The 14539-nt window shown below is 36.4% G+C and overlaps 1 protein-coding gene across 3 annotated transcripts in view; it reads right to left on the bottom strand.

Annotated features, from left to right (window-relative positions):
- The window catches only part of ABCB1 (ATP binding cassette subfamily B member 1), a 59640-nt gene that overhangs the window by 25390 nt on the left and 19711 nt on the right, over positions 1-14539 (bottom strand). For all 3 annotated transcript variants that reach the window (XM_087917632.1, XM_087917633.1, XM_087917634.1), the window contains 5 exons: positions 11637-11761; positions 9044-9215; positions 5479-5592; positions 3481-3591; positions 557-682 (listed from right to left, as the gene is read on the bottom strand). In XM_087917632.1, coding sequence (XP_087773758.1) covers positions 557-682; positions 3481-3591; positions 5479-5592; positions 9044-9215; positions 11637-11761 — 648 coding nt within the window. The remainder of the gene's footprint in view (positions 1-556; positions 683-3480; positions 3592-5478; positions 5593-9043; positions 9216-11636; positions 11762-14539) is intronic.

Below are 14539 nucleotides of genomic sequence, written 5' to 3'. Positions count from 1 at the left end.
TAATGAAATAGCTTTTCATGTGTTTTCCAAAGTACTTTTTTTCATTTTCCTTCTGCATTATACGCAAAATGGTTACCATATCAAACTAAGTTAGGTTTTCCAAGTAAAAAACCCTTTAGAAGAATAGAATAGAGAGAAGAGAAGAGAAGAGAAGAGAAGAGAAGAGAAGAGAAGAGAAGAGAAGAGAAGAGAAGAGAAGAGAAAAATAATACTGTATTGGTCAAGTGTGATGAGACACACAAGGCATTTGAGTGTTTAAAAATCCCTTTAGCTATCATTTCAGCAATGTAAATGGTATATAGATCTCCTCTTTCATCCTCATCTCCTGCTCTTCCTGGAACTACCTGATATGGTGAATTTGGTGAATAAAAGAAGTCTCAAGCACTATCAAGAGACTCTGATTACAGTATCTGATATCATTCCAAATCTTGTTTCCAATGCTGCCACCACCTGCTTGACTTCAAGTACTGTACTCATTCTGGCATAATGATTTTTTTCCCCTGCCTGTGGAAAGTTATCTGATATTGAATATAAAATGTGTTCCAGGTATTCTTACCATGCCTTCCAAGGGATCATAAAACCTTTGTATCAGTTGGACAGTTGTACTTTTTCCACAACCACTGCTGCCAACCAGGGCTATTGTTTGTCCATTATTGATCTGAAGATTCAGACCTTTTAATACCTGAATGAGGAAAATAGGATAAGGTGCTGGATCATAAACCACAATAAAAAGTGTTTTATTTCACAAAATAATGGCAGAGAGATATCCATGCTCCTAGACCAGGGCTGTCAAATTGGCTGCCCATGGGCTGGATGCGTCAAGTGCAGGCCACGCCCACCCCTGCGCTGCAAAGGCAAAAAATATTGTGATACATCATGATATGTCACGTGACGTGATCAAATTTGATACTCGTGCCATAGACCACGCAGCCTTAACACAAGTTCATACAGAAATAATAGATGGAAATGAAATATATTTAAGATTACTCGCAGTAAATTCTATTGGCAAAAAAAGATTTCAAGCTACTTTGATGCCACATTTATTATTGCTTCAACCACTGGCATTTTTGTATGAACAGGAAATTTTGTTTGTTTGGAAAAACAAAACCAAGGGAGCATTCAGGGCACAACATTAATTACATTACATTTCACACATTTTACAGAAGACTTCTCTACTTCGGTAGTCTCAAAAGGTTTGGAACTCAAATCTAAATCAAATCAAAATTATTGTCAGAGTACAACATGTGTACAATGAGATTAGTTGAGTCTCCCTTTGTGCACACCCGTCAGCCTCTTGGTGCGTCTAGCTATGCTTCTACAGTATATCTCCTACCCAATGGAGAACTGTAACTTACAGCTGGCAACTAACATGCCCAAAGAATCTCTTCTCTCTGGACTGTCATTTTCCAACTCAACAATAGAAAGAAGACGCTTCCTTTTGTCTACTTGTCTCTCTGAGGTTAAGGAAAGTCCCAGAATCAGAATCATCCCTTAAAATCCTCCCATAACAGCAACAACCTGCAAGCAGTTTTAGAAGCTGAGGTTCCAGAACAACTGGTGAGCTGAAGCTGGGAGGGAGGGATGAAATCACGTCATTGTGGGATGAAGCAGAAGTTTTGGAATTTATTTTTCAAATGGACAATAAGCTACGACCTTCATTTCTTAAACAGTTTATGGGACTATTACCTTTATAAGTTAAAAAAAAGGCTCTCTTTAGTTACAGATTACTACTCCTTTTTGAAGCTTCCAACACCATTTTTGAGACTTCTTTACTATTAAACAACAGGGAGAAGATTGCCAGAGGTAGCCAAAATAAGGAAGCATGGAGTATATTTCTCTTGAAATCTAAGGATAAAAGATGTGGCTTTAATTTATTATATTAAAATAATTAGGTGCTCTGTATTGTTTTATTGTGGGTGGTTGAAATCTGCCAATTTGAAGGACTCTGGCCAGAAAAAAAAAGAAAACAAACAAATAAATAAATGTATTTGACCACTAGACAGTGGTCTAATTCTGAGCTAGTATCTGTTATTAAACACACTAGTCGTTAGAAAATGTTCATCATTTCATGAATCTGTCCAAATACACTAATTACACAGAGGATATTAAAATAGAACAAGAGACACAGTTAGGTATAGAAAATTATCAACCTACTGTGTCAACTTTACAAATACTAGATAATGCAAATAACATAACTGTAATTTCAGAATATAAATCTGACATCAGTTTCGATCTTATGACGATGATGCAAGTGTAACCCTCCCAGTGCAACTAAAACAAGAATATCAAGTAAATTCACAATTCTTAACAGGTCAAATTTGGGACTATTGCTTTATGGATACTAACAAGGTCAAGAATTCTTTGAGAAAAAAGGATATGATAGCCATCTCAGTGAAGGAAACTTTAATCTGGGAAAATTTGTTTCAGACTAATTTATATCATCTAACAGAACAACTTTGGGACTTTTTTTTTCATGGCTATAAATAAAGCTGAGAACTTTTTCAAGAAAAGAGATCTGATAAGATTCTCCTGAGAAGAAAAAACTATTCTATGAAGATAAGCTGGAGTGAGTGACCTAAATTTAACGTTTTATTTAATTAGGATGGACTTTTAAAAGTTTGATACATGTACTGATAGACAGCTTTAAGTTAGTTTTATATGTATAAAATGAGTATGGATGTAAATGCATGTCTTGAGGTTCTTTCAGTAATGATGAATAATATTCCAAAGTTTGTAAAATATTGACTAGATTTGAAAAAATGAGAATGAATGATATATTATCCCCCCACATCAAGAGAAGCAGAGATGGTTAAACTGATTCTTTTATCAAACAAAAAGAATAAATTTAATTTTGTCTCTATTTTGAAATTGCTTCCGGATTTTGTGCTTTCAGTGGAAAAAAAACAGTGAAACTTTGGATTTGTTTTTGTAAACCAGATAGCTTATTGTTATAGAAATGCCTTGTATATACTGTTGTGCAAAAACAAAATGTTGGGGTTGTTAATGTTACTTTCTACTGTGCTAGAGAATCGGAAATCAATGCCCTTTTCTTTCTTTTTTCTCCAATTACACTATATCCCTTCTTTTTCCCTCCCCCTCTTTTTACTTTTTTCATGCTTTTTTTCTTTGTATTCTATACTTCGATAAACTTTTAAAAACTTTAAATGTAAAAAAATAAAAAGGAAATAAAAAAGAAACTGTAACTGATGGAATTTTTATGGTGACTGAAAATTCAAATGTGGCTCCAGCCCATTTGAAAGGAACCTGTAGGAAAATCTAATTTAAAGCAATAATATGGTGTTTATGCTATGAAGTCTTTGTAGAAACAGCTTAGTACATTTATTTGCACCACTTTATATTCCTTTGCCAGTTCTAAATAAAGTTGTATACAGTACTAAGACCTTCCTTTAATATTTGAAACTGAAAGTTATAATTTAAATGGTAGTAGTGAAAAAAAACTTCTCATTTAATTCACGATACCTTAACATCTGGCCTTGCTGGATAATTAAAATATACGTTTTGGAAACTGAGATTTCCTGTAATTTTGTCAGGTTTATAGCCACTTTCTGAATAAATATCAATTTGTGGTTCCTACATAAAAGGAAATAACAAATTAAATCCAAATAGTTTCATTCATTTTCAGATTGAAAACAAAAGAAAATATTGTAAGCAAGATGTATAACATGAAAGTTTACCTATTTGCTATTTTTACATAAGTAATCATAATTGTTTTTCACATTGGTTGGACACAGTGAATTATGTGCAACCTTGCTCAACCTTCAAATTCCAGAAGATCTGAGAATTACCTAAAAGTTCTAGAAGATATCTTGTTGGTAAAATCAGTGCTTAGCCATAGTATCATAGTTTGGTTTTAACTTAATATAATGTCTGAATCTACCCATTGTGATTTATAAGCAATGAGTTATAGCTTACTATTTATAAATCTAATCAATTCTGATTCAAGTCAAAACTATAATTAAATATATTTTGATTTATTGTGTAATGTATGATCTTACATCTTTGTTTACTGACAATTTAGATCTTTAGGAACTACATTTTAGCATTGTTCCTTGTCGCTGACCTACATTTCCCTTTTCAAATAATTTCATGGACTGTCTCTTGGCTTAGCTTATAGAAACAAACCAAAGTTCTCATTAAAAATATACTCAAAATAAAATTGACATATCTTTTTTTCTCCTTCATGTTCCTCTATACATGTTTCAAATTCTGTTTTGGTTTCCTAGGCAATTTCTTACTGATTTTTGTTATTCTTCAACTATGCTTGCTGAAGCCATAAAGTTATTGCTTATACATTAACCTATCTACATTATCCATTTACAGAGTAAGTGCAAAGACTGATTTAATGTTACTTTCTTTAGTGTTAGTTGTCACGCTGTACAACACTCTACAGATATTCTTATCATTCATCTAATAGTCCCTACTTTATTCTATTCCTAAAAATATATCATCAATGAACTGAGCGGATCATTTCACTGTAGTGAGAAATGCATCTACAAATCTATTTTCTCTGTTGACTTCTTAGCTAATGTTGAAATGCATACAGCCTTTTAGTTTTTACTGTTATTGTTAGTTAGTCCATTGTTAGTTAGTTATTGTTAGTCCAAGGAGCAAAGGACCATATATTAAGTTGCAGTTCAGATTTATTGCTCAAGGTTATACATAAGAATCTAGTTAACTAATATTCAATACTAAATTAGACTTGCATGGCTATTCAATAAAAACTAGAAAGAGGCAATTAACCATATTTGCAATGGCTAGATTTAAAGAATTAGGTATGCATAGATTTGAAAAACAAATCTGAAATGTTTGCCACATGCCTAAGGCTACAAAATCCAGCCAATCAATAGAGAGCAGCAAAAACTCTTGCCTCTATTTAATGGTCATCTGGACTGTTGCATGAGCCAATCACAAATAATCCTTAAACTACAATCAATTCCTTATTGACCATTTAAAGTTACAATAGATTCCTCCCCACCCCACACCCAAAGATATTTATGACATGGTTCAAACATTCTGGTGGCTGCCTGGTCTCTGGACATGTGATTGCATTTAAGATACTCTGCAACCAGCATCATGTAAGTCAAGGACTACTTCTATTGTAGTTCTAATCATCCAAGGAGCAAAGGACCATATATTAAGTTGCAGTTCAGATTTATTGCTCAAGGTTATACATAAGAATCTAGTTAACTAATATTCAATACTAAATTGATGCCAGGTTAGTGAATTCATGAGGTGTCAGAGCTGGACCATTTGTGGAAATATTATGAGTCTAAGCTGATGATATGCTTAATTCCATCTCCCAGCTCTACATGTTCTTCTCCTACAAATCATGCCACAAACATTGGAAGATAATGGCCTTGTCACTTGGTTTTCACCAATGATGATTAAAACTTTTAACAGATCTCTAACTCTTTGGCTCTTCTCATTTATAGGCATAATTCTAAAAAGGATACTTACATTGTCTATTATCTTGAATATTACATATGCAGCTCCCCTGCCAGTAGCAAATGCTTCTAGGTTTGGAGAGACTTGGCCAATACTAAATGCTCCAATGAGCACAGAAAAGAAGACCTACACACAAGAACAAAAGTTTCAGAACAAAAAGAAACATCCATTATTAGCTGTACAGTTTCCATATAAAGTAATATAAAAATGATTAGTTGAAGTTCAGGAAGCAAAAAATATCTACTTCAGGAAATAATGATGCTTGCAAGTGAATATTCCAGGGGTGGGATTCAAACACTGTAACAACGTTTGAACTAGTTTAGTGAGCGTGCGCTTTGTGTGCACGCATCAAATGTGTGCTTTGCGTGCATGCAGCATTTAAAAATCACCTTCTGCTGCAAGCTCTGTGTGTAAAACAGCTGGTGCATGGCAATCCACTGTGCTGCATGAAGCAGCTGAGCTGGAAAAATCAGAAATTAAGCACAGACTAGAGCCAGGGCGGGCAGGTGGGCAAAACAGCTGATCAACGGTACAAACTGGTTCACTCCCAGATGATTTACGGAGCTACTGGTTTGCCTGAACCGGGCCGAACCAATAGAATCCTGTCCCTGGAATATTCTCAGTATAGTGTTGGAATAAACTTCATTCAGCATGCAAATGTTATGGTATAAGTAGCCATTTCAAAATTTGCATTGTAGGAAAATATTGCCATTTTCACTGAGATAATATTAAAACTTAAAAATGAAGTTTTAAGTTTCTGGGTGTTACCATAAAAGAGGACTTGACCAGGGGTGCTCACATTGCAGCACTGGTCAAAAGGGCCCAGGAGAGATTATACTACTTGAGATTTCTCAGAAAACAACAACTGAATGAAAAACTTCTGGTGACCTTCTATCGCTGCACCACAGAGATTATCTTAACTTACTGCACCTCTGTATGGTTTGCCAATTGCACAGTGGCACATGGGACAGCACTCCAGAGGGTTAACGTCATTGCCCAGAAGTTCATTGGTTGCCCTCTCCCCTCTTTGGAAGAGCTTTATAGCTCCCGCTGCCTTAAGAAAGTTCAAAATATTTTCAAAGATCTATCTCATCCTGGGAACCCTTTTGTTGAACTATTACCATCTGGCAGACGGTACAGAATATTAAAAACAAGCACAAATAGGCTGAAAAACAGCTTCTATCACAGGGCAGTAACTCTATTGAATTCCACTGTATAGTGCAGTGTTGGTGCGCTGCTGGGGGTTTTGGTTCAATGTGTGAAGTATGAAGGATGTGTGTTTGTGTTTATTTTCATGGTCATGATGTGCACTGAAGATGGTGTTTGATTTTGTTGTATGAGGTGCAATGATAATAAAGTAAACTAAATAGTCTAACCAAATTCTAATCCTCTGCACTATCAAAGTAAACTTTTAAAGAGTAAATATATGGGGTTTTTAATTGCGATATATATTTCTTTATTTTTTATCCTATTATTTTTTATTTATTTAGTGGACTGTCCTGACTCTCAATGACTTTGGGTGGTTCACAAGTAAAATAAAAACAAAGAAAATATTATAATACACAAAAATAAAGGTATAAAAGTAAACTAAAATATAGTTAAATACAAACTAAAACAGAATGATGTGTAATAATGCAAGCTGGTCTGGTCTTTGTACTGAAGTCAATGTTTTCAGTTGACACAATAGACAGGAGGGAGGGGGTCCAAATACTGCCAGTTTACAACATTTTTAAATAAGTAAAGAGACACACAAGATCAAAACGGATGGTAAATTAGGGGTATTTTGGACTTAAACTATTCCTACAAAGCTGGAGAGAACAGTAATAATTTCAGGAAAGGAGCTGAGATTGGGCAACAATACAAAGGAGATACATTTGTGTTATAATGTCAGCTCTTCAAGGTAAACTAAACTAGGAAAACAAACTCATGTAAATGCTACATTTATCATAAGGTTAAAATAACAGAATTCTGAAGAATGTGCTTCCAGTTCCCTTCCATTATCTTCCTAGGAATTAGAGAGGATCTTGTCTTAGATGCTTTCTCAGATTATAGATCTGCCTCGAGTCAGGTTTCTTTTATCTGACCATTGTCTTGGTAGTGATTGTTCCTTCTGTTCGTCAAGATCTATTTTCCTTTTTTCAGTTGGCTTTTTTCCTTAGATTTTAAATAGCAGTTAATCCTACTTTAGATCATGTGGTATAGTTTTTAAAATACACTGAAACTAGAGGTCAAAATCTACAAATGACAGGTGATCAAATTTTGCAGGTTTTGACTTCCCTCTGTAAAAAAACTATGTTGCATAGAAGGAATTGTGAATCACATTTAGCCCACCCCTGCCAATCAGCATGAAAATTCCTTTTGTCATTTCTTAGAATTACAATTTGCCTATGTGCTACATGCAGTTTACTTCGATGCATGCTCCAATATTTACTGAACTTGGCAAGCCAAAAATTCCCCTGCAAAACCATGCTCTTTTTACTATCTTAAGCTGCAATGCAATATAGTGTTTGGCATTAAATATCCCTGCACCATTTCCTAAAAACACCTTAAAAACATCATAGTTCAGAAAACCTTTGAGCAAAATATGACGTGGTCTCACCTCTCAGGCCTTTTCCGTTTAAGAACTATGGTTGCTTCTAATACTTGGCAGGCAAAAAGAAAAGGATTAAAAATAAACATGCTCTATAAATATACTACAAATAGCTAGTTGGGAGAGTTTCAAGGCAGAAAATATGCAATGCCTCGCCAAACAATAATATACAGCTTTGTTTATCTTCAACTGTCCTAACGTAATGATTGTGGAAACTGGAAAAAGAATCATGCTGGGCTGCACAATGAAAGGAAGCCAGTACATGTGCTAAGGCATATTTCAGGTGGCAGCCTGGGCTAATGGGAATTGAAGTGGAATGTTAAGAAAAGGGCAGGGAGATTTAGAATAACTAGAATCCAATGAACAGGGCAGTTACCAGCAGAACCTGCAACAAAGGACACAATGGAAGAAGCAGAAAGAAAATAAACAGAATCAAAAGTGTATTCTTAAAGAGAAATCCAATCTTGTCCAAGCAACTTTGTCATAACATAAAGTGGAGCAAGGCTCCTCTTGCATAAGTTATTAAAAAAACCAAATAGCAGAGGAAGCAACATGCTACTCTGATGGCTCAACCCAAGGAGAAGTTTATCTCCTTTGCCATTGAGATGATGTTTCCAGGACATCCATAAGCAAGACTGGGAGTTGATAGCCATCTCTAATAACAGTGTAGTCTCTTTCAAGTTAACCTCAACTTCACAAAATTTTCTTGCCAATAATAGAGATATGGATTTCAATTGCTTTCTTCCAAGATACCATTTGACCTTCCTATTCCTGTCTATTGCCTTGGGACTATGTGATGATCTCCTACATGCTTAGCTTTTCAAGATCAAACAAACTTCTAACTGATAAATTATAAAATGGATTTGTACATGTACATTGTAAAATTGTTTCCACATAAAAGACCCAACTTTAGAAATTGGTTATTATTAATTTTATGTTGTTTTATTTTTGCAAAATAAAGTTGCACAGCTAATTGTCAACACTTACTGTAAGGATTCCTCCAATACTGTAATTTTCCTCTATTACCAATGTAGTCCCATACCAAAAAGCCAACGCATAGGAAGCATATATTATTAAGAAAGCAACGCCAAGCGAAACGCTGGTACTCATAGTCTTCCTTATCCCAATGTTTTTAGCATCTTCTAAATTTTTATGATATCTGAAAGAAAAACAGAAAGCTATACATTATATAACTGCACTGGACACAAAAGTCATCAAATTATATTGTCTATAGATATTGATGTAGCTAGAGAAAATATATCCTCATGTGTTTTGCTTATCATAATCCTAGAAAAATATTTTTGCACAAAATTAACCAACTTGTCATTTTATTCAAGGAAAAATGAACAAGCAACATGTATTTAATTAATTCATATAATAACATCTATGTTAAATGAAGAGTTTATGCTGAACTGACCAAATGGTTAAGTTCTAGGAGGTGTGGTGGTGCAGTGGTTAGAATGTGGCATTGCAGGCTAACTCTGCCCACTGCCAGGATTTCGATCTCGACTGGCTTAAGGTTGACTCAGCATTCCATCCTTCTGAGATCTGTAAAATGGGGATCCAGATTGTTGGAACAATATGTTTACATTTGTAAACTGCTCAGAAAGTGCTGTAAAGAACTGGAATAGAATAGAATAGAATAGAATAGAATAGAATAGAATAGAATAGAACAGAACAGAACAGAACAGAATAGAATAGAATAGAATAGAATCTTTATTGGCCAAGTGTGATTGGACACACAAGGAATTTGTCTTGGTGCAAATGCTCTCAGTGTACATAAAAAAGATACATTAATCAAGAATCATAAGGTACAACACTTAATAATAGTCATAGGGTACAATAAGCAATCAAATCATACTAGGAAACTGCTCTATAGCATCATTTTGAGTATAGAAGTTGAAATAGTTTATGTCCAGGATATGAAGGGACTCGTGCATTATACAAGTCCTCAATTGAAGGCAGGTGGGTAGTAATTGTTTTTCTGCAGTCCTAATTACTCTCTGAAGTCTGTGTCTCTCTTGTTGGGTTGCAGAACCAAACCGGACAGTTATAGAGGTGCAGATGATAGACTCAATAATTCCTCTGTAGAACTATATCAGCAGCGCCTTGGGCAGTTTGAGCTTACTTAGTTGGCGCAGAAAGAACATTCTTTGTTCTGCTTTTTTGATGACATTTTTGATGTTAGGTATCCATTTTAAGTCTTGTGATATGATAGAACCTAGAAATTTGAAGGCCTCTACTGTTAATACTGTGTTGTCTAGTATTGTAAGAGGAGGTAGTATGGGAGAGTTTCTCTTAAAGTCTACCACCATTTCTATGGTTTTGAGTGTGTTCAGTTCCAGATTGTTCCGGTGAGCTGTATATAAGTCTAAGCACTATGGCTTTTGCTAAGTTCTCTATCAGTCTTTTTGACAAAAGTATTACATTATTTAATTTTGGCCACAATTAGTTATTCTTATTATTCAGTTATTCTCTCCTATTTACAGCTATAGTATCCTTTAACTCAATGGTTGCCAACTAGTGGGCAGCGGACCACTGGTGGTCCACAAGAAAATTTTGGGGGTCCGCAGAGAAATGTCCCTCCCAAAGCACCCCCCAAAGCATTTACTCCAAGCTGCACAGGAACACAAGGCTGTGTCACCCACATGGCCGATGGGAACACAAGGCTCCACCGCTCACATGGCCCGCCCACCCACTGGCCCCCACCCTTCAGCCAAGTGCAAACCTTACCTTGAGTAGAGTTGGAACTGGAAGGTAAGACCAATGGCAGGGGGAGGGAAATCCACCCTCGGTGGCTTGCTGATGGTGGGAAAGTCGGTCCCATATTCTAGAGCTGCAGTAGTCAACAGGACTAGCCCTTTGGTCATTCTGGAACAGCTCCTCCACCCGGGTGCATCGGCCTGCCATGGATGAGCTGCTCCGGGTTGACCAAAGGGTCAGTCCTGTGATTACTGCAGTTCTGGAAAATGGGACTGACTTTCCCATCAATGTCAGCAAGCCACCGTCAGTCAAAATTCATATTAGTGGTCTGAGGGATTTAAAATTATGAGTTTAGTGGTCCCTGAGGTCTAAAAGGTTGGCGACAGCTGCTTTAAGTAGCAGCTTGTGTATGTGTACAACACATATGCAAATTCATTTAATTTCCTTTTTTATCACGAATTCTTGAGATTAACATTGGAAAGCTAGTGCAAGCCCTGCATTAATGGACAAGAGGAATTGAAACAAGAAAAGATAAACAGAAAAAGACTGTAGAGTACTCTATTTCATTTCAGTTGTAGAGCATCACTGAGAAGCAAGCAGAAACTCCCCAAATTTGCAGTTCTGCAAGAGTTTTTCATTTCAATTCCCCGCTGGTTGAAGATAATGGGAAATGTAGACTGAAAGATTTGGAACAGCAACATTAGGACAAGACTTACATTTAGATAAATTCTTATGAATCATGATGGAAGAATGTAGCAATGAATGCTACTGGTCTGTCACTTGCGTGTTTTAGGAAGGCTCAAATACACAGAATGAAATTAGCCAGATATGTGGGCAGCCCCAGAGATTCTGTGTAAAATTAACAAATTTTCCTGACCTTTCAATTTCTTTTTTCTGTCCTCCAAAAGCTATCACTGTTCTGATAGCCCCTAGGACCTCCTCAGCAACTGATCCAGCTTTTGCATATGCAGCAAGTTCCTTATTAGTGAATGAAGAAAGGATCTGTGGAAAAGAAAAGAAAAAATTGACTTTTCCATTTAGAGCAATTTTTCATGAATTCTAATACCAGCTTTATTTTAAAATGTAAGTTTCTCTAGTGAGATTAGACACTGCTTAGATCCAAAAAAAGTCTACAACATGTTTCTTCTTAAAATCAAGTAATTTGAACCTGCCCATCTTTGTTCCCCTTTCCGTGGCCTGAACCATTAAACCAACAATTAAATCAGTGAAGACTTGGTCAGATGAAGCAAAGCTGAAACTCCAGGCCTGCCTTGATTGCACTGATTGGAATGTTTTTGAAGATGCCTCTGCAGACCTAGATGAGCTCACAGATATAGTAACATCATATGTCAGCTTCTGCGAAGACTTATTTGCAGGCTCCTTACAAGGAACCTGCAAATATATAGTAACAATAAACTTTGGTTCACAGCTAAACTTAAGCAGCTATGTCGTTCCAAAGAGGAAGCTACAGAAAAGGTGACAGAATGCTATAGAACCACGCCAGAAACATATTAACAAGAGAGATCGGAGCAGCAAAAAGAAGCTACTCTGAAAAGTTAAAGAATCAATTTTCAACAAATGAACCAGCAAACATGTGGAAAACTCTTAAAAACATCACTGACTTCAGCAAACCTCCTTCCCAGGCAGAAGGAAATCAACAACTAGCAGATGACCTGAATGTGTTTTACTGCAGGTTTGAAAAGAAACTACAGCCATCTATCTCCACAACCCGCATCTCAAACACACCAACAACAGCCAAGCCTCCTATAACTGGCCCCAATCCATTGGGCTCACAACCTCTGGTGATCACAGAAAAAGAAGTGCAAGAACTGTTACACAGACAGAAATCAGGAAAAGCACCAGGGCCAGACAAGATAATTCCTTCTTGCTTAAAAGTCTCTGCTGACCAATTGGCCCCCATCTTCACCTGAATATTCAATAGATCACCAGAGATGTGCTATGTTCCTTCCTGCTTCAAACATTCTACCATCATCCCAGTGCCAAAGAAGCCCTCCATCAAGGAATTGAATGACTACAGACCAGTTGCTCTAAAATCTGTAGTTATGAAAATCTTTGAAATGCTTGTGTTGTCCCATCTGAAAACCATCACTGATCCGCTGTTAGATCCCATGCAGTTTGCATACCAAACAAATAGATTGACAGATGATGCTGTTAACATGGCTCTGCATTACATCCTACAACACCTTGAATTTCCAAATACCTACGCAAGGGTCCTCTTTGTAGACTTCAGTTCAGCATTCAATATCATCATTCCAGACACTCTTCTAAGTAAATTAAACCAACTAGCGGTACCTGAACATACTTGTAAGTGGATCATAAGCTTCCTAACAGACAGGAAGCAGCAGGTGAATCTAACGGAATCACACCCGATACCTGTACAATCAGCACAGGGGGCCCCAAGGCTGTGTGCTATCTCCACTTCTCTTCTCTCTATATACCAATGACTGCATCTCAAACAATCCATCTGTTAAAATACTGAAGTTTGTTGATGACACAACAGTGATTGGTCTCATTCGAGACAACAATGAATCTGCATACAGACAGGAGGTTATACAACTTGCCTCGTTGTGTAACCAGAACAATCTGGAACTGAACACACTCAAAACCGTAGAAATGGTGGTAGAGTTTAGAAGAAACCCTCCCATACTACCACCTCTTACAATACTAGACAACACAGTATCCACAATAGAGACCTTCAAATTTCTAGGTTCTACTATATCACATGACCTAAAATGGACACCTAACATCAAAAACATCATCAAAAAAGCGCAACAAAGAATGTTCTTTCTGTGCCAACTCAGAAAGCTCAAACTGCCCAAGGAGCTGCTGATACATTTCTACAGTGGAATTATTGAGTCTATCATCTACTCCTCTATAACTGTCTGGTTTGGTTCTGCAAACCAACAGGACAGACACAGACTTCAGAGGATAATTAGGATTGCAGAAAAAACAATTACTACCCACCCATCTGCCTTCAATTGACAACCTATATACTACATGAGTCAAAAAGAGGGCTGTGAAAATATTTACAGACCCCTCACATCCTGGACATAAACTGTTTCAACTCCTACCCTCAAAACAACGCTATAGAGCACTGCACACCAGAACAACTAGACACAAGAACATTTTTTTCTGAAAGCCATCACTCTGCTAAACAAATAATTCCCTCAACACTGTTCAACTATTTACAAAGTGTACACTACTATTACTGTTAATCTTCTCATCACTCCTTATCACCCATCCCCTCCCACTTGTGATTGTAGGACTATAACTTTCTTGCTTGTATCCTTACGATTTATATTGACTGTTTCCTAGTATGATTTGATTGTTGATTGTACCCTATGTCTATCATTAAGTGTTGTACATTATGATTCTTGATTCTTAACAAATGTACCTTTTCTTTATGTATACTGAGAGTATTTACACCAAGACAAATTCCTTGTGTGTCCAATCACACTTGGCCAATAAAGTATTCTATTATATTCTATTCTATCCCTACCTTTCTCTCCTCTTCTTAATAAGTTCTGGCATTTTTCTTCTTTTCTCCATTGCTTTTGATTTTTAAAGAATGTGAGCGCGTTGAACAATGTGGCTGTGCCTAGTATATTGATTTTTCAGAGGATTTCTTGGCAGCAGCATTGACCTGTTTTGGGGGATCCAAGGTGCCTGCTCTAAGTTTATTTTGTAGGTAGCCAAATTCTACACAGCCATCAACAATATCCATCTTATCCTTTAGGGAAGTTTTACATTGTCAGGCAA

The sequence above is a fragment of the Pseudonaja textilis genome, chromosome Z, assembly GCF_049901715.1.
Source record: "Pseudonaja textilis isolate UNSWEBS1 chromosome Z, rPseTex1.2, whole genome shotgun sequence".
Lineage (NCBI taxonomy): Eukaryota > Metazoa > Chordata > Lepidosauria > Squamata > Elapidae > Pseudonaja > Pseudonaja textilis.
Note: the sequence above shows the minus strand (reverse complement) of the source record. Positions and strands in the feature narration are given on the sequence as shown.